Here is a 24,288-nt window from a genome sequence, read left to right on the forward strand (position 1 = left end):
TGGCTGTCTACCTGAAAAACTCTCAGATTTTTCCTTCTACAACTGCACTTCCCAAATTCTCTCACACCAGACTCTTCTAGACTCTTCTCCATCTTGGCCCCTCGTTGGTGGAATGAACTTCCCCTTGAGGACAGAACAGCAGTCACTGAGTATTTTCAAACGCCAGCTCAAGACCTTCCTCTTTAGAGAATACTTTGACTAACTTGTAACTTTCTTATAGTCTGACTTATGCAAGGAAAAACTACAAAAGAGTGAAATAAAATGAATGTGGTTGATGGTAACATGAAAGCCTATTGTAAGTTGCTCTGGATAAGGGTGTCTGCCAAATGCCATAAATGTAAATGTTAATGTAGACACCACAGTGCCGTGAATGCGACACCAAGCAAAACAAGCAACCCAATCATCAATCCTGTCAAACTTCTGTGCATTAATTCATTGAAACAGCATTAATAATCAAACATTTCAACCATGAAGAGTTATTTGAATAACATTTTTGCTTTTCCTAATGGCTTTATACAAGATAGAAGACACATTTGTGCAGTTTAGTACAGATGTAACTAAACATTCATAAATAATAATCCAAAATATGAAACAACACAATTTAATTTGAATTATTCTCCTGCTTAGTCGTCAAATGGAATATCTCTTCTGAACTGAAGGGTGTAAATCACAGCGGAAACAAGCCCATGCAGAACAGTTTTATTACAGGGCAGACCCCTCTGAATTCTGTAGGGGGTAGAAGGCTAACACCATCCAAACGTCACAGGCTTCCTCCCAAGGACCCGACAAAGAATTATGGCTTTAGTGACCATTATTGCCCAGGGGTTGTGCTTTCTACTAAATCTCAGAAAAAAAGTGGTGATAAGGGATTACAAACCCCTCAAAAAGTTTGTGAAATGAAAAAAAAACGAGAAAATAAAAGTGAAATGAAGTACGAAGGAGCTTGTGCAACGTTTAAATTGCAGGTTTTATATAGTTTTTCTATAGGATTTCCCCCTTGAACTTGCGAGATACAACGCTGATCGTCGGGTTGGGTGTGGTCCTCATCACGCCCAGGACGATATTCAGGACGGACGGACGGATAGACAGGGCGCGCGTGCGCCTGCGCGTGCGTGTGCGCGTGCGCGCGGTTCAAGGTGAGCGGCTCATTTACATATTTACCTGCGCGCGCGCGCGTGCTCGGGCTTCCTGTACGACGTCAGATCCTATTTTTTTTATTTTGTTTGTTTCTCGAACCTGGGAGACTGCGCGACATATAAAGTACGTATGCGCTGAATCTTTCCCGGTGATATTTTCATCGTGTTTTTACGATATCACGCCAGAAGTTGTCGTAGCGTGGACGTTCGGTCTTGTCCGCGAGACTTTTATGATCGCACTTCCGGAAAGCCATCCCAGGTGAGTCTGGTTTCGCTGTTTTAAAGCGTTGGCTGGATCTTTTCTTGCCTGAATAAAGCCTCGGATATGGTTCTGGTTTATTTCGGTAGAAATTGGGGATTTTGTTGAAGTGCAGCCAGTGAAAGTTGCCCTGTTGGTTCGCCACGTCCCTCTGTATGAAGAGCTATCTCTGCTCATTAAATAATTTATGGTCCTGAACCCAGGCAGGTGACTGACAGAAGGGCTTGCTGAATACAGAACCAGTACAGAAATACATTTCGATCACTATTTTCCATATCCACTTGTCTATCCGTCTAACTGTATTATAACTTTTTATACATATTCAATATGCAGTTGCAGCCATGTGGTTATGATATAGATCTATGTTTTAGTGCAGAGTAAGCCCAAGCTGGAGGGAGGGATGGATGGATGGATGGATGTAAATGTGTGTGTAAAAGGCGTTGGCCTGCGGCCCTGAAACGCGGCGTTAACGTGCTACGAGTGGACACGCACGTAGGGCAGCTCCATCAGCCCGGGCCGGGCTGGACGCCGATCGTTCAGCCTCCCATCCCTCATTCATCACAGACCTTCAACCCCCACCAGCCGTTACAGCTCAACCCCTCTTCACCAGCCCGGTTGGAGGGCTGGTCGAACAGCCAAATGACTGGTTCTTGTCCAGAAAACAGGAACCAACACTTTGCTGGTCTAGGACCAGTCGTTCTAATGCTAAACATTTTTGGTGGTGAAAAACCAGACTTGAGCTACATTCAGACCACAACTAGCACCAGGTTTGCCTTCTGTTCTGTACTGTACTTTGCCGATAACCTTACTTTTGACCCCTGGGTAAGATTGTTGTCTGGAGTTGTCTCTGGTTGCTTCACTTCTATCATATATCATACAGAAAATGTTATTTACAGATGGCTGAAACAGGATATGAGCTGTACATACTACACTGATGCATTTAAGCAGGCATGTACTCTGAATATCCGGACGTGTATAGGAATAAGTAGACTTGGTTGGTAAAGGTTACTTAGTGTATATTAGATTTATATAAGTAGAAGCACCCCAAGAGAATCGTCTATCAGATGTGCCAAGCCCAGTTATTAAGTGAAAAGCGCGATCATGGCCAGTCCTGTACGATGTTAATAAAACACACACTCATACGCCCATTATACCACAGTTAGCTCCAACCTGACAATCTGACTCTGGCGCTCTGACACATATCTGTAAATACGATACAGCCTTATTATGTTGTTTACGGTCGTGGTGTCATGTGACCAGCCACTGCTGAAAGGCATAAATGCGGTATCATCAGCTGCAAGTCACCAGTACTAACGTCTCATTTGATTTTATCACAGTTTTATTAAACGTACCAAATACTCTTCATTCTAAATCAGAATAAGTTTTTTCATATTTCTTTGCGTTAAAGGGACGTTTTCGTGGTGCCTCCAGGTTTGTTAGTCCCAGCTGCATTATTGATATCTCTTATCTGTTCTCTAAAGTAAAGAACAGTCATGTGTTGGTGGAGGGGAGGGGTAGGGGTGGGCTGTCCTGTATGACCTTACACACAGTGTGTGCACACGTGCACACTCGATTGTGCGGCCGTTTGATTGGCTGATGGGTTGGGATGGCCTCTGGGTGCGACATCAGCATTCTGAATCACCCCTCCAACACACACACACACACACACACACACACACACACACCGGCTGCACTCTCTCCGCTTTCTTCCTGTCCAGTCTCTACTCTGCGCCGCTCTCCATTTCCCAGTCACATTCCTTTTGCCGGCTTATACACACACGCACACGCACACACACACACACACACACACGGTGCCAGAGACGAGGGAGTCTGGTTTCACACAGGCTGTGCACAGCCAGTGAGTTTCTCTGCTGGAGGAAGGAGGATAGTGGAAGGTAAATGCGGAGGGATATGGACGTGCCGCGATGCGCTCAGGACGTGGCGTTTGCCAGTCTCTCCGCTCAGGTAGTGTGTTGGGACACTTTCATTTGTATTCTGCTTCTATTTTGGCGAAAGTTTTGCTTCTGCAGGTCAGACGTACGTGTAGGTCGGGTGAAGTCCATATTTTCACCTTTCCTGTAGCTTTTCTGCTGGATTTAGCCGAGACCAGGCATGCCGGGGAGGGAAGCAGCCCCTCTGCTGATTGGGCATGAGGGGGTCATTAGCGGCGAGGCTCGCGTTTCTGCCTGGTTCACCCAGAGCTCTCTGGTTTCCACCCCCCACCATCCAGTACCGGGTTCTCCGTTCTCGTGCACTAGTTCAGGCTCGGAGGCGATTATTCTTCTAACGTATAGACTCAGGATGCAGCTGCGGGCCTGCTCGCGTTTTTGCTGCCATGTCCTGTAGACCTGTGCTATTTCCTGTCGAGCAGACAGGCAAAAAATAAAGTTCTTCTACCAGCCTGAAGTTTTTCCTTTTTTTTCCCCATTTACAGAAACCTTAGATGGAGGACAGAGGACGCCTGGTGCTCGATGTCCTCACGGATCTGACTGTTTGAACAGTTTAGCTTTTTTTGGTGTGTAATTGTGTATGTCTGAAGTTGGGGAAGAACGCAAGTGGAGGAGGGACAAGAGCTTGAATATTTCCTTGAAGGGAATAAACACAGGAAGCGGGAGCAGAAGCAGCCTTTTTAAACCATGAATGAGCCCAGGGCACCGGCCGTGGCGGGGGGAGTCACGTACGCGCGGACGTGCAAAGAGTGCGGGCAGGCGCACGAGGGCCAGGACGGGCACCTGTACGAGTACCAGGACGAGGTGGACGACGAGCTCGTGTGTCACATCTGCCTGCAGCCACTGCTGCAGCCCATGGACACGCCCTGCGGACACACCTACTGCTCCCAGTGCCTGACCAGTTTCCTGCGCGACCAGGACTTCTGCCCCGTGGACCGGCAGCGCCTGGCGCTGGCGCAGTGCCGGCCCTCCAGCCTGCTGGTCAGGAACCTGCTGGACAAGCTGACCGTGCTCTGCCCATTCCACGCCGAGTGCCAGAGCAGCATGCAGCGCTGCGAACTCCAGCCGCACCTGCAGCACAGGTCAGCGTCCATCAGAAAAACGGGGGATGATCAGGGTTCCAAGTGACATGTATGGTTCTTAAAAAGTTCAAATCAGAAAATGAAAAAAATATAGTAAAGTGTCAGGCATCCACTTACAATTCTATATAATCATATTAATAATTATCGTCAGTGTTGTCTTGGGGTACCCTTTGCCATTTTATTATATATATATAGTATAGTTGATAAAATATCTGGATATTTTTTTTATTATTATTACATAATAAGTATAGAAATCCAGTATCAAATATTTGAATACTACCAAAAATTAAAGTTCTAATATCAAATATGTAACTTATGTAGTCATTACTTGGTTGTGGCTGAAGGGTTGACCTTTCAGAATAGAAATTAGAATACAAACGACCTTTTAAATTCATTCTTCCTCAATATTCCAGTTTCTCTAGACCTCTCAATTACATGTTATAAGCTTCACACTCATGTGAAAGAAAATTTGTCTTATTTCCCCCCACCAACCTGACAACTATTTGCCTGCTCATTAAAGGTTTTGGCTCTGGGCGTAGAGAGGGACGCGAGCACCGATGCAAGCCGCAGTGTTTTGCCGAGGCTTGTGCTTTTACAGGGCAACGTTACACCCCGCGCCCTTGCCAAGTGTATGCAGAAAATGATGAATGAACACATTTTAATATTTTGGCCTGGTCATAGCGGCACTGAAGCATTTAGAAGGCCGCTCCGCCTCCCTCACCCCACCAACACGCTTTAATCTCAGCAAACAGCACGCGCAACCCACACGCGGCACTTCTGCGGACCAAAGGTCAGCATGGTCGCCGCAGCATTTACCTTCGCTTCCAGCACCCAGCGTGCACTTTCTGTTCCTGTCCGGCTCTTTGGCTGTGATGTAAGCCTGAGGGCTAAAGGTAGTGTTGCTTTCACGTGGGTGTGTGTGTGTGTGTGTGTGTGTGTGTGTTTGGGTGGGGTGGGTGCAGTGCAAACAGAGCAGAGGGAAAATCTGGTGAGGAGAGATCATGTCACGCCAGGCCTTTGAAACCGGTTGAAGGCCTCCGGGAGAGGGCTGGGCAACAGTGTAACTTTTTCTGGGGGTTCTTGGTGCCTGTATTGTGTCACCGAGGTGTCCGTCAGGCTTCAGGAGTGGACGAATTTCCGTCCATCCGTCCATCCTCTAATCATTGCTATTGTCAGTGTTGTGGGAAAGATACAGTATCTCCTGAAAATGAGTACACCCCTCACATTTTTATAGATATTTTATTATATCACTCCTTGGTACGACCCTGAAGACATGAAACTTTGTAGTTTTGTCGTCAGTATACAGTTTGTATAACAGTATAAATTTGCTGTCCCTTCAAAAAAAAAACTTAAGCACACAGACGTTAATGTCTAAACTGCTGGCAACAGAATTGAATACTGTTCAAATTGTGCCCAAAGTGTCACTTTCTTTTTTGTGTGGCCACCAGTATTTTCCAGCCTGCATTAACTCTCTTGGGCATGAAGTTGACTAGAACTTTACAGGCTGACACTGGAACCCTCCCCCACTCCTCCATGATGACATTGCGGAGTTGGTGGATGTTAGAGACCTTGTGCTCCTCCACCTTCCATTTGAAGACATCCCACACTTGCTCCTCAGGGTTCAGGTCTGGAGATGTGCTTGGCTCAGTTCCTTTGGCAAGGCAGTGGTAGTCTCGGAGATTAGTTTGGCCGTGCGGTCCAGTTTCTGAAGGGAGGAGATCATGCACTGCTTCAGCATGTCACAGTACACGTTGGCGTTCATGTTCAGCACTCATGCAGGCTAAACCATGACACTTGCACCACGATGCTGGACTGGAAGCAAGACGCTTGTCTTTCTTCTCCTCACCTGTTTTCGATGCTTTACACCATCTGAACCAGATAACTCTATCTTGGCCTGATCAGATCATTAGACATGGTTCGAGTGATCCACGCTGAAGACGCTTTCTTTTGGGATGACAGCCATGTAGACCATTTTGATGTAGTGTGTGTTTCCCCCCCCAATCTTCAGAGAGTTCTTAACCATGAATAACCATGCTGAACTTCCAGTGACCAGTATGAGAGAGCGTGACCCCAAGTTTTACACACCTGCTGCTCCTCATTCACACTGGAGACCTTGTAACACTAACGAGTCACATGACACCAGAAGGGAAAACGTAAGGGTGTACTCACTTTTGTTGTAAAATTACACTGTTATACAAGCTGTGTCATAAAGTGTTTCATCTTCAGTGTCGTACCAAAGAAAAATATAATAAAATGAACACTGATTAGCCAAATTAAGTCAGTTGCTAATGACCTAATGACTTTAGAATCCAGTATTCATTTATTAATATATTAATATATTTAAGCCTTCATGAATTTGAAACGGCTACCTCGCCTTGTCAGACCATGGTTCACAGTAACCATGTAAGCAGCCGCTGTGGTCACATGTTCTGTAGCGGTGACTCTGGAGTAACAAATGAAAGGACATTGATTCCACAAGCAGCCTCCACCCCCCCAACCCCACCCCCCAATACACACCCCCTTTCTTTTTTCCTTTTTTTTTGCTGACTGCTGAATATGAAGGGACAAAAGCACTTGTCAGCACATGCACACTGAAGATATTTTTAGCTACTGCTCCTGCAATGGTTTGATTATTATTATTTTTAAGGTACATTACTATTAGTGGCAGACCGGAAATGAGTGTAATATGGCATCTCCTTCTCCTTTTTTCATCCTTCTCTGTACATCTATTTAGCTTTGTAATCGTTTGCCCCACTCTCCCAGATGCCCCGGGCTCAGAAGACTCCGTGAGGAGTCAGAGAGGAGGAAGAGACCACCCTGGAATGAAATTAAGGCCAGTAAGATCGAGAGTGACGCGGTCACTGACACCAAGCCCACGCCAACCCGTTCATCTGTCCGCGCCCCGGCAGAACCCGGCCTGGTCAACCCTGCTTTCGAGGAAGGTGAAGATGGTGAGAACCCACTTCCCACGGTGCTCTGTTTCTAGTCCGGGAGTATAAATCTAGTCCCCAAAATCCCCGGAGTGAAAAAAATAACTTACAGTGAACAAAGAGGCTGACAGCGCGCCGTAAAGGGCTGGTGTGAAAAGTTTACAAGGCGGTGAGGAGGAAGTGGGCACCCAGCTGTGTTGTCTTTCTGTCCCAAACAAAACAACCAAAGACTTTGATGTTTTCCATGGGGGGGATGCTGTAGACTGGTGATGAGACAATCCCTCAAGTCGCAATGGAGGGAAAGTCTGAGGGAAATAGTGGTCTGCCGACAGTTTTGGCAGACACAATGTAATTTTTTTTATTTTGTCCAAAATATAATATTTGTATTTTTTGTCATTACTTAGACTACTATAACACCCTTAAAGTGATGCAGCCAAAGCCCGACCAACATAAAACTGCACACATTACATAATATGCTTCGGTTCTCTATGGACAGAACTGCACAAATGAACGACAAATAACTTATGTTCGCTTTTGCCTTTAATTTCAAAGCAGCCAAATGATGACATTTCTCTTTGTGGCTTCTTATAATGTTTGCTTTGTGTCTGCTTTCCCCTAGTTCAGAGATCAGCAATTTCTTTTCTTTTTATGTTTTATTTGCTGCTGGAATCAGAATTGCCCATTAGAGAGGTCGTTTAAATGTAGATGTGTAATTCGGTTCTTTTTACTGTGCATTTTTGGGGTTCTTTTAAATGAGCTGAATACCCACAACATGTTGATTCAGGAACTACCTGCATGGGTGGGAAACTCCCCAATATGGCAATACTCTGCTTAAAGCAAAAAAAAAAAAAAAGTCTGTCTGCAGTCATGCCTGTGTGAAGACATAAAGTGCCCAGGAGCCGATTAATCATTGTATTTCCTGAGCTCTGAGTTAATAATAATACTACGGTTACCCGGCAACCCAGACGGCCGACCTTTATCTCAGCAAGGATTACATCATGGCTGAGAGCTTAACTTGAGGGAGAGGTTGTGACTTGCTGCTGTTAATGTGGAAAAGATTGAATCACGGTTGACTGTAAACACATAAAACCAGATGATGGGTATAATGTGTTCATAGCCGCTGTGGTTTTTGTTTTTTTTTTTGGTTTGTTCTTTAACGTGTTTAACGTCCCCACACACTGCTCCCTGGGCGCCTGTCATGGCTGCCCACTGTTCACCAAGGGTGATTGGTTAAATGCAGAGGACACATTTTGTTGAGTCACCGTGTGCTGTGCTGTGTTTCACAATGACAATCACTTTCACTTCAACAGTTTCTGAAACGCCCCTGAGGTCCAGTTTGGTGGCCGAGGCAATCATCGTTGATATTTTTCGAGAAGACCCCGAGCAAGACGTGGGTTTGCGTATAGTTGGTGGGAAAGACACGCCACTGGGCAACGTGGTGATCCAGGAGATTATCCGCGACTCTCTAGCCGGCCGGGATGGAAGACTGTCCCCTGGGGACCACATTCTTGAGGTGAGATGTTCCATAGAGCCACGGAGGTATGGGTTTGATGTTCTCCCGACTCCAACTCCCCATTCCTGTTGACTGCATCCACAGCCAAGCACTGCAGTGTTTATATTCCACTCATGTCCACCATCAACAGATTACCAGGCTCAGCCTTCGATTTCAGATTTGCTGAACATGGAGGAAGGGCCGGCCTGTCCTGTGATGAGCATCAGTGTTAAAGATCAAGAAACTCATTAAATCATATAAATGTGCTTTGATGTTTCTGTAGCTAATTCTGTTTAACGCTCATTAATCATATATGCAAATTAATCATAGGACCCCTGAACATGCATTAGTAGCAGCGCCTGGGTGTGTTAGATGTTGAGTTTTCTCTTTCAGGATATTCTCAGTACTTTTACTAGAGTAGAACGCACTGAGCTTACACTGATCTCCATATCTCTGAAATGTTTATATAACACTGCCAAGGAATCTGCTACATTTTATGTGATTTTCTTCTAATTATTAAGCACAATGAATTAGCGCCCTGTCTGGATAATTATTAAAAAAGCTTTGTAGTTGGAAAAGCCCCACCTGCTCTGACCAAAATGGAGGAGTGTGTCCGTTTCCCACACTGATGGCCCATTGTTCTGCCATGTTCGTCTTCACGTATATAATTTCTTCCCCCTGGCACTCTCGGAATGCTGGTGGGGCTTCACATTCCTCTCAGGAAATTGGGGCCGAGAGTGAATGGATATCCTCTCACAGACCCGTTCGATCTGAGGGGATTTTATTTAAGATGAGAGGCCTCTGGGCCCTGTGGGCTACGCCACGTCCTCTCACGGAACAAACATCACTGTGCACGTTGTTCTGTCTTTTTTCATTATCATGAGCCAGTGTGTCTGTGAAGGAAGAAGTAGCGGAGATGCAGCTTCTCTCTCTCTCTCTCTCTCTCTCTCTCTCTCTCTTTCTCGTCGCCCTGCATACTTGAATCAATGCCATTGATTTCAGAGCAGGGCGAATCCCAAAGGCAGTGCATCGTAGCTATTATCAGAAGGAGCGCTGGCTATTTTTAATCTTCCTGTAAATACGCCACCCGCTGGGGAATAAGACGGTGCGTGTAGGAAATGCTGGCCAGCGTCACTTTTCGCCGAGAGCTGCATCTCGATTATATAGTAACACACAGCAATATGACACCCCAAATTCACTAACACAATACACTAACTATCATTTATGTGCATGCCAACTATGAAAAATGGAAGATCCCTATATAAATATATCGCATGTGCCTAGTTTGTCAAAATGTCACAAATGCAGTTACATAAAGGATGTGACTGTGTGCTGTGCTCAAATGACATTTTAAAGGAAGATGACCCCTGAGGGTACAGGGCGATATCCAGCCTTTACGTCACCGGCTGGGTGTAGAGTATTGGATTCGGTGTGCTCGGCTGCAGTAGGTATTCACTTTCTAGGCTGGCCTGCACTAAACATGATTGCACACTGTATATTTAGCAGGATTTCAGCACATGGACAAAGAACTGTGAAAGTGTGGCTCAGTTCTAGGGTTGGGTGGTTATTGAGTTTTTCATTATTGATCTGTGTGGTCCAGGCATTTGAAAGATCCATATCTTGATATGCAACCGTCCCTACTGAATTCCACATGAAACTGTGCCAAAGTGGAACTGTTGTTGTCTGGTGCATTACTTCATGTGTTGTGCAGTGCGGTTTCCTCCAGCCTAGAATGGCAGGATTATTGCGATTTGCTTTAATACAGGGTTGGCTTGTGACCATGTCACACTCTGCTCAAGTCTATATTTGGCATTTAAACAGTTGTCCCCTGAAGGTAAAAGGGGGTTGTGTGTTGCTGTAAAGTAAAGGTTCATTTGTGTGGGTGTGTCTAGGTGAATGACGTCAGCCTGACTTCCATCCCCCATAGTCGGGCCATCAGCGTCTTGCAGCGGCCATGTTCCCTCATGCGCCTCACTGTGATGCAGGAGAAGGGCTTCAAACCACGGCCTGACCCTCACTCCTCCTCCTCTACCTGTCCGCCTTCGTCACACAGCCCTCATGCCATCCCCCCAGCCACTGGCACAGTGACACAGGTGACACTAGTGAAGCGGGATCGCTCCGATCCACTGGGCATTAAACTGATTCGTAAGTCAGAAGAGCCGGGCGTGTTCATCCTGGACCTACTGGCCGGTGGACTGGCAGCCAAAGACGGCAAGCTGCGTAACAATGACAAAGTGTTGGCCATCAACGGTCACGACCTCCGTCATGGAACACCAGAGAGCGCCGCACAGATCATACAGGTACTACACAGGGACTGAACACTGTGCCCCACCCTATGAGTGTCATTTAGGATTATTGTGACCGTTAGAAATATGAAACTGCAGGTGTCAAATTTCTCTTCCAGTAAATACAAGAAATTCCTGTTTCATTCCTCTAAAATGTTCTCATTAAATCATGCATTTTTCACATTTAACCATTGAATGATTGTTTTATCTGTCCGTGGCTGTTGCTATCTGCATCCATAGTTCTGGGCTCTGACCCTTCACTGCTACAGTAGGTGCATAAAGAAAATGGATGTAATCATTTTAATGGTGGTTTTGTATAATTCCAGAGTGCTTCTGATTGGGTATTGTGTGTGTTTTTATTTTACAGGCCAGTGAAGTGCGGGTGAACTTTGTGGTCATGAGGTACCCAGAGCCAGAAGAATGTGGTGATGGCTTGGGTCGAGGAGCCCGGAGAGTCCCCGAACCCCAGTACTTCAGACGTTGTTCCACCTACCTGAAGGTAAAGGAACATCTGATCTATCCTTGTCTCCTCTCTCTTGAGACATGGTTTTCATCTGAGGTATCTTCTTTTCACACTCACAGATTACAAGTAAACCCAGAACAAATCTGGGTCCAGAGGAACTTTCCTTTTAAACATACAGTGGGGTATGTAAAGCATTTGGCAGCCACCGATTGTCTAAGTTGTCTCACTTAAAAAGATGAGAGAGGTCTGTAGTTTTCAACATAGGTATACATAGGTAAAATCCAGGAAATCACATTGTATGGTTTTTAAAGAATTTACATGTTTATGGTGCAGAAAATAAGTATTTAGCACCTGTCCCTCACAGTCCTGCTACTTCTTCTTTAAGAAGCCCTTCTATCCTTCACTCATATCAATGGCACCTGTTTGAACTGGTTGTCACCTGTCCACACCTTCAAACAGTCAGACTCCACCATGGAACAGCAGTGACAAGATTGACTCATCCCAGTCTTGTGCAGGTGTACAATCTACAATAGGTGAGCTTGGTGAAAAGAGATCAACTATTGGAGCAATAAATAGAAAATAAAAACATTGACTGTCTCCCTCGACCTGGGGCTCCCTGCAAGATCTCACCTCGTGTACAGGCCTGTATAAAGTTTGCCAGAGACCATCTAGATGATCCAGAGGACGATTGGGAGAGTGTTGTGTGGTCAGCCTGGGACTGCTTTTCTGTAAAGGGGACAGAAGGACTGATTCGTATTAAGAAAAGGATGAATGGGGTCATTGAGATGTTGGGCAAAAACCTCCTTCCATCAGTGAGAGCATTGAAGATTAAACATGGCTGAATCTCCCAGCATGACAATGATCCCAAACATGACAATGATTGGGCAACAAAGGAGTGGCTACATAAAAAGCATTACAAGGTTCTGGAGTGGCCTAGCCAGATATGCATGAAAGAATGGGCCAAAAACCAGATTTAGCAAAACTGGTGAAGTCCTTCTGGAAACATTTAAACGTTTCTCTATGCCAAACAAGGTTACATTAAAATGTATTGAGGTGAAATTTTGCTATTGAACAAATACTTATTTGTTGTACTTTTCTTATACTGCACCATTATATAAATAAATTCTTTTTTTTTTTTTTTTTAAATCATACAATGTGTTATATTCTGTCTCAAGTTGTATATGATGAAAATTACAGACCTCTCAACTTTTTAAAGAGACAACTTGCACAATTGGTGGCTGTCAAATACTTTTTTGCACCACTGTACATGAGTTGGCCAGTATGGGGTTACGTTACATTTATTTAGCATTTTATTCAAAACCACTTAGTTATTCAAAGCCACAATAGTTACATGAACAGTCTTCCAGGCGCAACTGGTTAAGTGTCTTCATAAAGAGCTCGATTCACACATGCAGCATTTACCATCCTGTGCTACTTTCCTCTGGGGCAGTGGTGGTCTAGCGGTTAAGGAAGCGGCCCTGTAATCAGAAGGTTGCCGGTTCGAATCCGAACCGTCCCCACACACTGCTCCCCGGCGCCTGTCATGGCTGCCCACTGCTCACCAAGGGTGATGGGTTAAAAGCATAAGACACATTTTGTTGTGTCACCGTGTGCTGTGCTGCAGTGCATCACAATGACAATCACTTCACTTTATATTCTTTTTATATTTGATTCTGCAAAACAAACTGAGCTATTAGTTCGTGTTCTGGGAACTGGTGAACCAGAAGCAAGATGGATCCACTGGTTGTAAAGTCTGGTGTAAATGGTGAACCTGCCTTACCTACATACTAGGCTACCACCACCCTAATGTAAAAGTTTTATACTTTAAGAATCTTAACATCTCATGTTAAGAATGTACACAGCAGACTATAATATATTTTAAGATATCCGTGTCCTCCAGCGTCCCACTCAGGGAGAGTGAGCATGTGAGGACTCAAACTGTAAAAGTGCTTTTCACACCATTCCGGAGTCACACCGGGGCGCTGTGTCACTTCCTCCGGGGGCACAGTTTCAGCTTCACTTGGGCAAGATGAAAGGGAGGGGGAGCTTCTATCACTGCTGATCAAAAGGTGGCCAGGTGCCACACATTCTCCTCTGTCTCTGGTGCTGTGTGTGTGTGTGTGTGTGTTTGTTTTTCTGTGTGGGCTGCTGGTTGCGTTTCGGGTGGTGCAGGATCAAAGTCGGTGACAGTTAGCTTTCCCCTGCCGGGCTCAAGTCTTTACTCTGCCTGGGAGGGGGTGGGCCTCCCCTGCGGTGGAGGAAAGAGACCCCCACCCCCTCCATTGAAGCGAGACTGGACTCAAGAGGGCTGCTGACGTTCTGTAATGGCGGCTGCTGATTTTGGCACGTTTGATCGAGATGTGTTTCACTCTCTGCTTTCAGATCTTTAACTGTTCCCCTGTAATCATTTGTGATGTTAATCTGGTTCCTTTTCTTCCTCAGAGAACAGTTCTAGTTCGCAAGTTCATCTGCCGCCACTTTAGAGGTGACGACCTCATTGTGTTTTGCAGGATCCTCCGTGTGGTTTCTCCAGCCTGGAGAAGACTGTGAGCATGAAGAAGGAGCCGAGGCACTCCCTTGGAATCACCATCGCCGGAGGGAGGGACTGTCGCAGCCGGCTGCCTGTCTACATCAGCAGTGTGCAGCCGGTTGGCTGTTTGCACCGAGACGGCACCATCAAGAGAGGTCAGTGGCCAGAATTCTGCTCTTGCTGAAGGACTAAATTGCTGCGGCCATCCTACCGATTTCTCTCATTCTGTCATCCAGGAGACGTGCTGCTGAGCATCAATGGCGTGGACCTGACCCAGCTGACCTACAACGAGGCCGTCTCTGCACTGAAGGGGCAGGCGGCACAGAGTTCTGTAGCCCTGCGCGTCATCCAGACCGTCACAGAGGACGACGAGGACGACGAGGGGGACTCTGCCAGCAAGGATGAGCAGGACTCTGAAGAGAAGGCCAGAGAGGACGACATTAACTGGGCCCCCCTGTGGACACGGTGGCTGGGACTCCCCAGGTAAGGGGTTGCTGGGAACTGTCTTGTGTACCTGATCAAGAAATATATACAAATGTAATATTAGAATGGATAAAGAATGAAGATGAAATTATTTTTTTCCTAATACGTTCAAGCCACATGCACTGGTGCCGTGATGTTGTCCTGCTGAAGACCAACAACGAAAGCTGGGGCTTCAGCATCGTCGGGGGCTACGAAGAGAGTCGAGGCCATCAGCCTTTTTTTATCAAGACTATAGTGCCTGGAACACCCGCCCACTTTGATGGGAGACTCAAGTAAGTATGACCTTTACGAATGGTCACAATCATCTGTAAAATTAAACATTTAATTTTGTCTTGTGATCCATTTTCAGGTGCGGTGATGAGATTGTGGCTGTGAACGGTGCCACCACTGTGGGGATGAACAACTCCTCCCTCATACCCATGCTCAAGTTGCAGAAGAACAAGGTCACTTTGACTGTTGTGTCATGGCCTGGCAGCCTGGTCTAGGACTCATTCTGCCCTAAAACTGCAATCAGCAACATTTATCGTGGACCAAACTCCAATAGGAGGAACCACTGCTGTGTTCACTTCTGTGCAGAAGTGTAGCATGTCTGAAGAGTTTCATTTGCTTCTTCACTTAAAGCCTTTTTAACACTGGCTCTGTCCTGTGATCTTTCTGTAGAGCTTCCCATATTAGTCTATGACTGCTGCCAAGAGCAGATATCAGGGAAGAGGACTGACAATCAATGACCAGGGTTAAGGACATGATCATAGGTGATATAATGCTATGTCATGCCTGAATGAAAGAGTAGTAAGCTAATGATGCTGTAATATCAGTGAGTAATTCATTTTATTTAGCTCAATCCAAAGCCTTTACTTTTAAACATGGTCATAAATGTTATGCTGTTCACCTGGAGCTTTAATTTTTAATTGGCTTATTTTTATGATGTATCAACTTCATATCGATATCAACTTTTTTTTCTTCTTTTTTCGTCTGAATCATCTTGAATAAGTGATGCACCTGATGCTACTTCTGTAGTATAGTCACTTTTAGGTTAGCACTATTTTGTTTTGATTACTATTGATCGACAACCTGATAAGCGTTTATCGATGTATAATCATAAACTTGCCTTGCATCAACAAAGAATGAATTTATCCACATCTGCCTTAATTGTCATCAAACCAAAATGCCATTAATTTCATGGCCTGTATGTAGAGCGTGTAGAGTAAATTGCCCACTTGTTTAAATGTACTTCTTATAGAAATGTTCCTGCAACAAATATGCATTCCGTTAAATGTCTGTCCTTCTCTCTCTCTCTCTCTCTCTCTCTCTCGCTAGGGAGGGATGTTAGAGGTTAGAAGGATGGCTGTCAATTGGTGTATTGCTGTAAAGTTTTTGGGTTGACATTGTGATTTTAATGTAAAATTGTTGAGAATACCCTCAATCCTGAAGGAATATTAAAGGTACTTTTATGGTCCACATTTCCCCATCCTACTGTCCTATTGTTACCAGTGCATGCAGTTGAAATTTATTTTATTCCAAATTTCTTGCAAACTCTGGGCCTGTGTAATATCCTGTAGGCCTTGTTCGCTCCTATTTGTCATCCTTTTTGACTCAACAGAAGACATTTGTCTTATTATACTGCCCTCTGGAGGACTGTGAGTCAATGAACAGCAACAGCTCGAGGTTCTCTTAACAATAATCCCGGTGAATTCAGATGAAATTGTTACATAATGCAGTTGTGAGGATATGTTGATATATATTATTTTGTTTTTGCATGTTTTGTAGCAGGCATTGAGCACATGTTACTTCTGCCACTCAGAAGTGATTTGACTCTTTCAAGTGGTTGTTGACCTGCACAGTATGAGTCGGACAAGAACGATCAGCTTGGAGGTGTCAGGCACTCATCACGTTTAATACTGTGGTGGTTGGGCTTGCTTTCACTGCAGTGCTGTTATCTCCTAATTCTCACTCCTTAAGTGACAGCTATTAACAGTAATAGGCATCTTGTATTTTAAACTGTGCCAATAACAACCTGGCCATTAACACCTTGTTAAACTAGTAGATAAATAATGTAACAATGGTGACTATGGTCTACTAATGAATATTCTATTAATGTATTTTAAAAATGGCTTTAGTCTAGTATTTATTCATGTATTTATAGTATTTACTTGAAGCAGTGACCTGCGGAAGAAAAGACAAATACAATGACAAAATGAAAACAAAAAAATTTATTTAAGCCTTTTTCCATAGGATTAGGTAATAACCGACATTTACAAGAACTTGAGTAACAGGACCAGTATTGAGAGGAGACCGAGTAAACCTGTCTTCCCGAGCACCAACTCTTCTGCAGCGCTCCCATCCAGCTCCAACAGGCACTCTACTGCAGCAGAGCCAGCAGGCGTGAGGGCAGTGAGCACAATGAGGGACATTCCCTCGACCACACTGTCCCCAGCACACAAACACCACTGACCCTGGCAAATACAGCAATACAAAACAGGGAAACGGATCGAATCTGCACTACGGTGGTTCCACTTCAAAGAAGCGAAGCAGAAACCATTTGTGAGGTTTTGAACAAAATAATTATGCATATTAAAAAAACTGACAATGTATTGATTGAAATGGCCACCATGATTGGCATCCATGTGTTTATCAATGTAAGGATAAACACTCTCAAATTTGATTGGCCAGACACCTCTTGAGTGCCCAAGTGCAATATTCAGCCCTAAACTCTGGCACCGTTTACATCAAAAGTATGGCTTTCTAGATACAAGGGTCCATATAAACTAGAAAAGGTGAACTGAAATGTAATTTCATGGTATAATCACATATTGGCAGTAAAACAGGGAAATAAACAAAAACTAAACATTGTGTAAACATGGCATAACTGCACTGTACAGCTTATTCTAAACATAATATTTACAGATATATGACATAACCCCTCCAGCTCGTGGACAACCTCTGAAAGTGCAGCCCTCTGTACGCTGAGCAAGTCTAAACCCCCAATCCGGATCCCATTAGCTTGTTTCAGCCATAAGAGAAGAAAACCAACCCTTCCCCACGACAAAAACTGTACACGAAACGGGTCGTTCTGAACACGGTCTTGGTTTAGAAAAAAGGGTTGTGTCATGTAACATAAGGCAAATACACACCCGAGGGGTGTCCTGTTCTTACCAAAGACGTAATGAGCGGGTAGGTGGAGAGGACTGATGGCTCTTTGGGGTAAATGCACTTTTATAAACAGTATCCATTTTTTTTTCTTTTTTTTTGTCCATATGAAACAAAAGAGAAATGTTTTCAAGTGCAACACAAGGAGTGCTCCTACCAGGTCGAAAAGTGTGCAAAATCTGCTCTAAAACAAAGTGACAAGAGTTTCAAATTCTACTGTACATGGTAGTTTGAGGGGAGACAGGAGGTTAAGACCAGTGAAGGCCCTCAGTCCGACATATATACAAGGCACTAAAGACAGGAGTGAGGGGTCCATCACCAGGATCTCCCAAAAGCCTCTTCAGTCAGGCCGGAAAATTGGATATTTAGGTAGGAATTCTATGAGAATTACCTGCAGATACAAAGAAGACAGGGACATGTTAAATATGGCAAGTGCAGAATTATACATAAAAAGACACCATGTAGCAATTACAAAAGACCTCTAGACCTCAAGGGTGTTGGTGACACCTGCCTTAAGGGTCACAGTCAATAATTGACTCTGGACTGGTCAAATATCCTTCATGCTAGTGCATCTCAGAAAATGTGAATATTCGTCATTTGGTTTCCTTCAGCACTAATTTTTGACCAAAAGCCCATTCTGATACAGTGTGTATTTAGATTCAAGTTCTATTCAGTAGGTGCCACTGGAATTGTTCACCCAGTTACCACCGTACAATGGTGCCGAAGCATGTGAATACGGTATTCCAGACACTTTCTGGAACCTTGTGGTAATTTAGCAATTAAATGTTCTGATATTGGATAGTAATTGGGTATAGAAGATAAAGAATTAAATATCCATTCTCACAATTAATGTGACTATTAGGTATCAGTACTCTGTATTAAGTGGCAGTTGGTACAAAAATCTAGACTGGTTGCATGCTCATGTTTGAATAGACAACAGAGACTGTTTTAGAAAAAATCTGATCAACATCTGAATAATTTGGTTTAATGTGGGTCACTGTCTTTGCAATCAGAACACTGAGAACCACAGTCGGTTTTTAGACAGTGTCAAGATGGGTGGATGCAGATGCGGGCCCCGACTCACATATTCCATCATGTTGCTGCTCTCGCATTTCCTCTTGCTGAGTTTCCAATGCAGCCCCAGCTGCAGGGAGGGGAGGGGGAGCAGGGAGACAGACGTTAACCACAGCCGCCGCCACCACACCAACCTCTACGTCACGGGTTAAAACTACACAGAGTGTCTGAGGGGCAACGGCGGTTTGGTTTTGCCCAGCGCCTTAGGACTGGGTCTGTCTCGAGGGGTCAAGCAGAGGCCACTGCCCCAAGTAGTTTCCACAATGTGTGGCTACCGGTTCTCAGCGATGGCCTCCGAGACAAAACAACATGAAAAAGAACTTTCTTTGGCCTCGCTGGGGTCTGCTCAGCCTCAAAGCTGTCCATCAATAGCCCAGACAGAAATGGCTACAAGGGACATGGGCACTTGAAAGGGTCAAAGTTCAGCCATTATGTTAACAACTGCAGTCCAGTACGCAGTAAAGTTTTTTTTTTTTTTTTTTTGGTGCAGGCTCAAGATTTCTCACTTATTGTGTCAGTGAATACAAATGTTCTTTCTTTCTTACCTTGTGGTACAAACGGTTGTTTTCCCACTCTAACAATTTCTGAATCGATCTTCTTGTCTGCAGGGCGACAGGCAGGGCAGGGTTAAAGGGTGACACGTGCACATGAAAATCACGGCCACCGCTCTGAAACGTGCCGAACGGTTGCCAATAAAAGCCTTCCGGTAATTTAGGATCGAGAGACATTTATGGACTTGACTTGTTCAAGCCGCTTGTAATTTCGACACGCAATAATTTTCTTCCAAATTTTCTCTTCTGCAGCGATTTTCAATGTTCAATTCTGTATGCATGTGCACGTGCGGCTCGGTGAAGGGGTGGACTCACTCTCTTGTTGAGACAGATGACGGGCCAGAGGCTGCACCCCACCGTACAGCAGCAGCACAGGCAGCCGCACAGCAGCCATTTAATACTGACCGGAAGGTTCTTCTTCAGACACGCGTTCACTCGGCCCATGCTGGTCTTGAACTCCTCTGGAGCAACCTGCAACACACGTTCAGAAGAATGCATATCCACACGGGACGGAGTCGCACAGTCTTTGATTGGTCTGACCGCGGAAAAGTGTCACGTGACCGGATGCGGCGCTGTAGCGGCACAGAAGTGACACAGAAGTGACACAAACATACTCGTGCAGATGTTTCGCGATCAGACAATCAGATCTCTTAAGCCGTACAGTTCCAAGGAGCCTCATTCTGTTCTCCAGGGAGGAAGAAAAGAACAAAAAGACAGAGATAAGCTCGCGGCCCGTGGCTGTACCATCCAAACAACATGAATGGATGCTCATTCCTCTCTCTGGGTATGTATGCCATAAAACCGGGGTCGTAATCTTTTATGACAGGATGCAAAGGTCTCTTTGCAAACACTGAAAGACCTCGGAATAAAGACCAGCAGGCTTAATCTGCACCCTTCAATCATCATCATCGTGACCTCATTCATCACATGTCACCCAGGGTCACAATACTGGAGCTACATTTTATTGCCCCGCACTTCCCTCGGCCGGCTCTTCCCCTCCAGGCTTTTTGTGTTTCTGCGTCCGACCCAGGAAGCCTCGCTTTCTTTATTTCATTTTTGTGTCTCGTGGTGCAGCGTCCACCCAACTCCGGAGTCCCAGGCCGACGGGGGCCGGCAGGCGGCTACTCATTGACAGAGTCCCACCTCGCCATATTCAGCCATCTTTAGACGCACCATCGGGCAGAGCTTCTCGGAGCCGAGCTGGAGGCGTCTTCAAAGAGGCAATTTAGGAATTCTTACAGAACAATGGCACACACACACACACACACACAGGTTCTTAGTTACCTTTCCTGTGAGAACAGAAGGAAATTCCGTATCAAATTTGTTGCTCAGACCAAAGCTGCAGAAATAAAACAAGGAAGAAAGAGGAAAAAGTGAGAAAATGAACAATCACACACTAGCACCGCAGCGCCCACCAGCTCCATTACAAGGCGACACAAATAAAGCGGTGACATGTACAGGCGGCCTTCAGGCTGTGGTCGGGTAATGATTATTCCATATAACACAACAATAAACTCTTATGGCCGATGATATAATTACTTCTCCTAAATATGTGCTTTTTAAAATGAAGGAAGGGGACCAGTTGTAATTTCGTGTCACGTGGGACGTTCTGGATGAACTGGGACGTCTGCCCGTGTCAGCTGGCCATCGGGCGCGATTTACGTCCGTCTGGCAATAAAACGATAAATCACAGTTTTTCGCGTCTGACCGGCAGCCAAGGAACCGCTCGGTACCGGCGGGCCCGGCCTGCGTCTCGTCTCGGATTGTCGCGCTTTGCCGCGCCGAACGACAACAACACGCACCGAGCGGAACGACGCGGCCGCGGGCGACGCGTGCAGGTCGGCGACGCTTACACCGTGATGTGTCCCGCTCCCCGCATCACCACGGGCTCGGGGCAGTATCTGGCGAGGTGCTCCTCGCTGGCGACGCGCTCGTCCTCCTCCTCCAACTCGTAAATGGTATCAAAGTCCGCCATGTTGGGCAGAAGGACGCTCATGACGTCACCGCTGGGGCGACGCCGCCTGCGCGAGCTTGCGCGCGCGCGCCCACGTGACCCGCTAGCGGGGCTAATTAAACACGCTTTCTTATTCGGATGCGGTTCGGTGGAAACGTTGTGCGAACCTAATAAAAACGTTTCGTAAAGTGAACATGATCCAATGAGACGTTGAAGATTACATTCGTTTTTTTTTTTTTTACCTGATTTCTCCTAAACAAGCCAAATCGAAATTTTGCATTTACCTAATCCACACCAAAAGTCAGCAGATAAAGAAGCAGATATTAAAGGTACTTGCAAAAAGACAAACATTTTATTTACATTAGTTAGCAATACAAATTCAACCTTTACATCCTGTTCCGGTTTAAGGGTGGGTTAAAACAATACTCCCAAATATTGCCAGTTTATAGGCGTACCGCCCCCCCCCCCAGGAAACACTGTATTTACACATAACACTCACCGCATACAGAAAAATTATATTCATATTTGAACTGACCACACACAAACAAGTCATAGGAATACTTTGCTTTGGACCAGGGGTATAGTTATTTATTTTTTTTTTTGCATTTAGTTTCATTCTTACTCTGAAAAAAAAATCCTATTCTATTAATCGAACATTGGAAGAGCCTGCAGCGTTCTCCGTGCAGTCGATCTCGATCGTCCCTTTCCTGTAAATCGGCGTGGTCTCCTGGTCGTGGGGACATGCGGGGTCCCGTGTCCCCGAGTGCTCGGTTAAGTGGCGTGACGCGGGTCCGGCTTTCACAGCGTGACGGTGACCTGTGGTATGTTCCTCATGGTCGGCAACGTGTTCATTGGTGCGGACGGGTACAGGGATCCGTGCAGGTCCGGGCTCAGGGAGCCGGGCACGGGCAGCGGGCTGACCGACCCGGGGTCGCTGTGCACCGAGCCGCCGCTGCCGTCCGACTGGCCCAGTTTCTTTTTCATGAGTTTCCTCTCCTTGGCTCTGCGGTTCTGGAACCAGATCTTCACCTGTGGACGCAGACGTGAGGAGAGAAGCGTTCAGTCGCGCGTTCCATGAAATGCTTTCGCGTGGAAAATGGTGGTTGGTCTGATGGTTACCTGTCGCTCCGAAAGGCCCAGGTTGATCGCCAACTCGGCCTTTCTCCTGATCGTGATGTATCGATTAAAATGGAACTCTTTCTCCAGTTCGAGCCTCTGGTGGTCTGTGTAGACCACCCTGTATTTGTCCTTCGTTCTCGTTTTTCCTGAAATAAAAAAAATTATTAAAAAATGACGTCAGCACGCAGACTTTTAAAACCAAAAGAAAATATAACATTTCATTTTTTTTCTTCTGGTGTGCTTCTTGCAAATTGCACACTCCGTTACTTATAAACCACTAATGAGAAATATATTTATATGTGGGAAAGGTCTGCGGTAACCTCGAGGAAAGTGGCGTGGATTTGTCGCGACTCGCTTTGTGGGCAGATGTGCAAATTGAGCCTCTGATCTTCTTTGATGTCACTTTCTGAACAAACTGCAGAACAAAGGCACTTGAAGATATTACCTAAACGCCATTGATGTGTTAAGGGCCAACACACGTCTCACAAAGGAGCTACAAGCTGATAAGCATCCAAGATCTCTTCCTACCCGAGGCCAGGGCTGCAACTAGGACGAAATGTCCCATCTTTTCCAATTACGACATTATTGTGTAATATTGTGTGCTGACTTTTTGGTTAATCGATTATTCGTTCGACAGAAACGCCAAGCGCCGTTCACGTTTAATTTGTTCGTCAGCAATATTTCAAACCGCAGACAGGAGACGCTCCCCGGAGCTGTGAAAATCCGCACCTTCCCCACAGAATGGAGACAGAGGAAGACGCTCCGGTGCATATCAAAGTGACCGGAGGTGTTAAAAAGGGCCGCCGCCTGAACACGACAGATAACCCGGCAAAACGCGGAGCCACTTTTACAGCAGGTCCCGGCATTTGCATCACAAGCGAGCCTGGCGCCATTTCTGCGTCCCCCTCGCCGCCGAGCAGACAATATCTTACACCCACCAAAAAACTGTCAGGTTCACCATTATTTCTGGCCGGTTTTCCGAATTTCCTCCCTCGATAATATCCAGCGTCCAAAATATCCCACCAGACAGCATCCCCGTCAACCGGCAATTTATTACATATATTATCGGAATTTGCTACTTTCTTTTTAATATTTTTCGCTGTCAAAACTTTCGCGCAAATGCCGCCCATCGAACTGCGTAACCATTATTACGATTTGCAATTTTTACCGATGTATTTTTAAAAATATATTAATATCTGGAATATCAGTGCGTGGGAACGGAACGAAATTCGTTTCGCCTCGTTTTCAGTGGAACGAATAAAGTGAAATCTTCACCCCACTACCAGGCAACTTGTCGGTGCGCGTGGAATCAGGCGCGTCACGCGTGAATCGGGCGCGTCACACACGTTCACGGATTCACTAAATAAAAAATATATATTTAAAAAAAGGCCGGCTAACCTGTTGAGGACGACTGGACGGTTTTGCTCATCCACTGGAAAGAGTTGCGCCGCTCCCGGTCCGGGGAGAGCTGCGCCACGGACAGGTTTTCCGTGGGCGGCGCCGGCAGCACGGCGGAGCCGGGAGCGTGCATGGTGGGGTTGTACTCTGACGAGCAGTAGGGAACCTGTCCGTTGGCGGGGTTGTTCATGGGCGCCGGTATGCTGTTAGGGGGTCCCAGGCTGTACGCCCCCCAGTCCTCCCGGGGTGCCCCGTACGGCGCGCCCCAGTTGCCGGCGGACTGCGTGTCCATGTTGGGGACGTGGTGGTATCCACTGAAATCGGAGTACTGTGGGGTGGACACGAAGTTCTGGGGAGGAAGGTTGATGCCGGTGCGTCGTACAGGTCCTTGGTGATACATGTTGCTCTCTTTGTCCAGAAGGTATCCAACATACAT

General features: G+C 45.8%; 3 protein-coding genes across 5 annotated transcripts; 1 reads left to right on the top strand and 2 right to left on the bottom strand.

Moving 5' to 3' along the window:
- Nucleotides 1–1,175: 1,175 nt before the first annotated feature.
- On the top strand, nucleotides 1,176–16,072 carry lnx2b (ligand of numb-protein X 2b). Of its 3 annotated transcripts, none has more exons than XM_028960972.1 (10): nucleotides 1,176–1,260; nucleotides 3,830–4,426; nucleotides 7,190–7,377; nucleotides 8,667–8,869; nucleotides 10,741–11,148; nucleotides 11,501–11,632; nucleotides 14,107–14,281; nucleotides 14,363–14,609; nucleotides 14,723–14,881; nucleotides 14,959–16,072. In XM_028960972.1, the coding sequence occupies exons 2-10, from the start codon at nucleotides 4,032–4,034 to the stop codon at nucleotides 15,092–15,094; spliced, it is 2,043 nt and encodes a 680-aa protein (XP_028816805.1). In that variant the 5' UTR covers nucleotides 1,176–1,260; nucleotides 3,830–4,031; the 3' UTR covers nucleotides 15,095–16,072. The 3 variants fall into 3 exon arrangements, with proteins under 3 accessions (XP_028816805.1, XP_028816803.1, XP_028816804.1); XM_028960970.1 differs by having other exon boundaries at nucleotides 1,184–1,395; XM_028960971.1 differs by lacking the exon at nucleotides 1,176–1,260 and adding an exon at nucleotides 3,074–3,360.
- Nucleotides 16,073–16,801: 729 nt separating this feature from the next.
- On the bottom strand, nucleotides 16,802–21,392 carry chic1 (cysteine-rich hydrophobic domain 1). Its single transcript, XM_028960200.1, has 6 exons — nucleotides 21,235–21,392; nucleotides 20,666–20,720; nucleotides 19,697–19,852; nucleotides 19,376–19,432; nucleotides 18,841–18,900; nucleotides 16,802–18,147 (listed from the first exon to the last, which is right to left on the bottom strand). Exons 1-6 carry the CDS (start codon nucleotides 21,375–21,377, stop codon nucleotides 18,097–18,099), a joined length of 522 nt encoding a protein of 173 aa, XP_028816033.1. The 5' UTR covers nucleotides 21,378–21,392; the 3' UTR covers nucleotides 16,802–18,096.
- A 741-nt stretch (nucleotides 21,393–22,133) lies between these two features.
- cdx4 (caudal type homeobox 4) lies at nucleotides 22,134–24,288 on the bottom strand. The gene is made up of 3 exons (XM_028960925.1): nucleotides 23,853–24,288; nucleotides 22,455–22,600; nucleotides 22,134–22,364 (listed from the first exon to the last, which is right to left on the bottom strand). The coding sequence occupies exons 1-3, from the start codon at nucleotides 24,286–24,288 to the stop codon at nucleotides 22,134–22,136; spliced, it is 813 nt and encodes a 270-aa protein (XP_028816758.1).

This window comes from Denticeps clupeoides, chromosome 18 (genome assembly GCF_900700375.1).
Source record: "Denticeps clupeoides chromosome 18, fDenClu1.1, whole genome shotgun sequence".
In the NCBI taxonomy this organism is placed as follows: domain Eukaryota; kingdom Metazoa; phylum Chordata; class Actinopteri; order Clupeiformes; family Denticipitidae; genus Denticeps; species Denticeps clupeoides.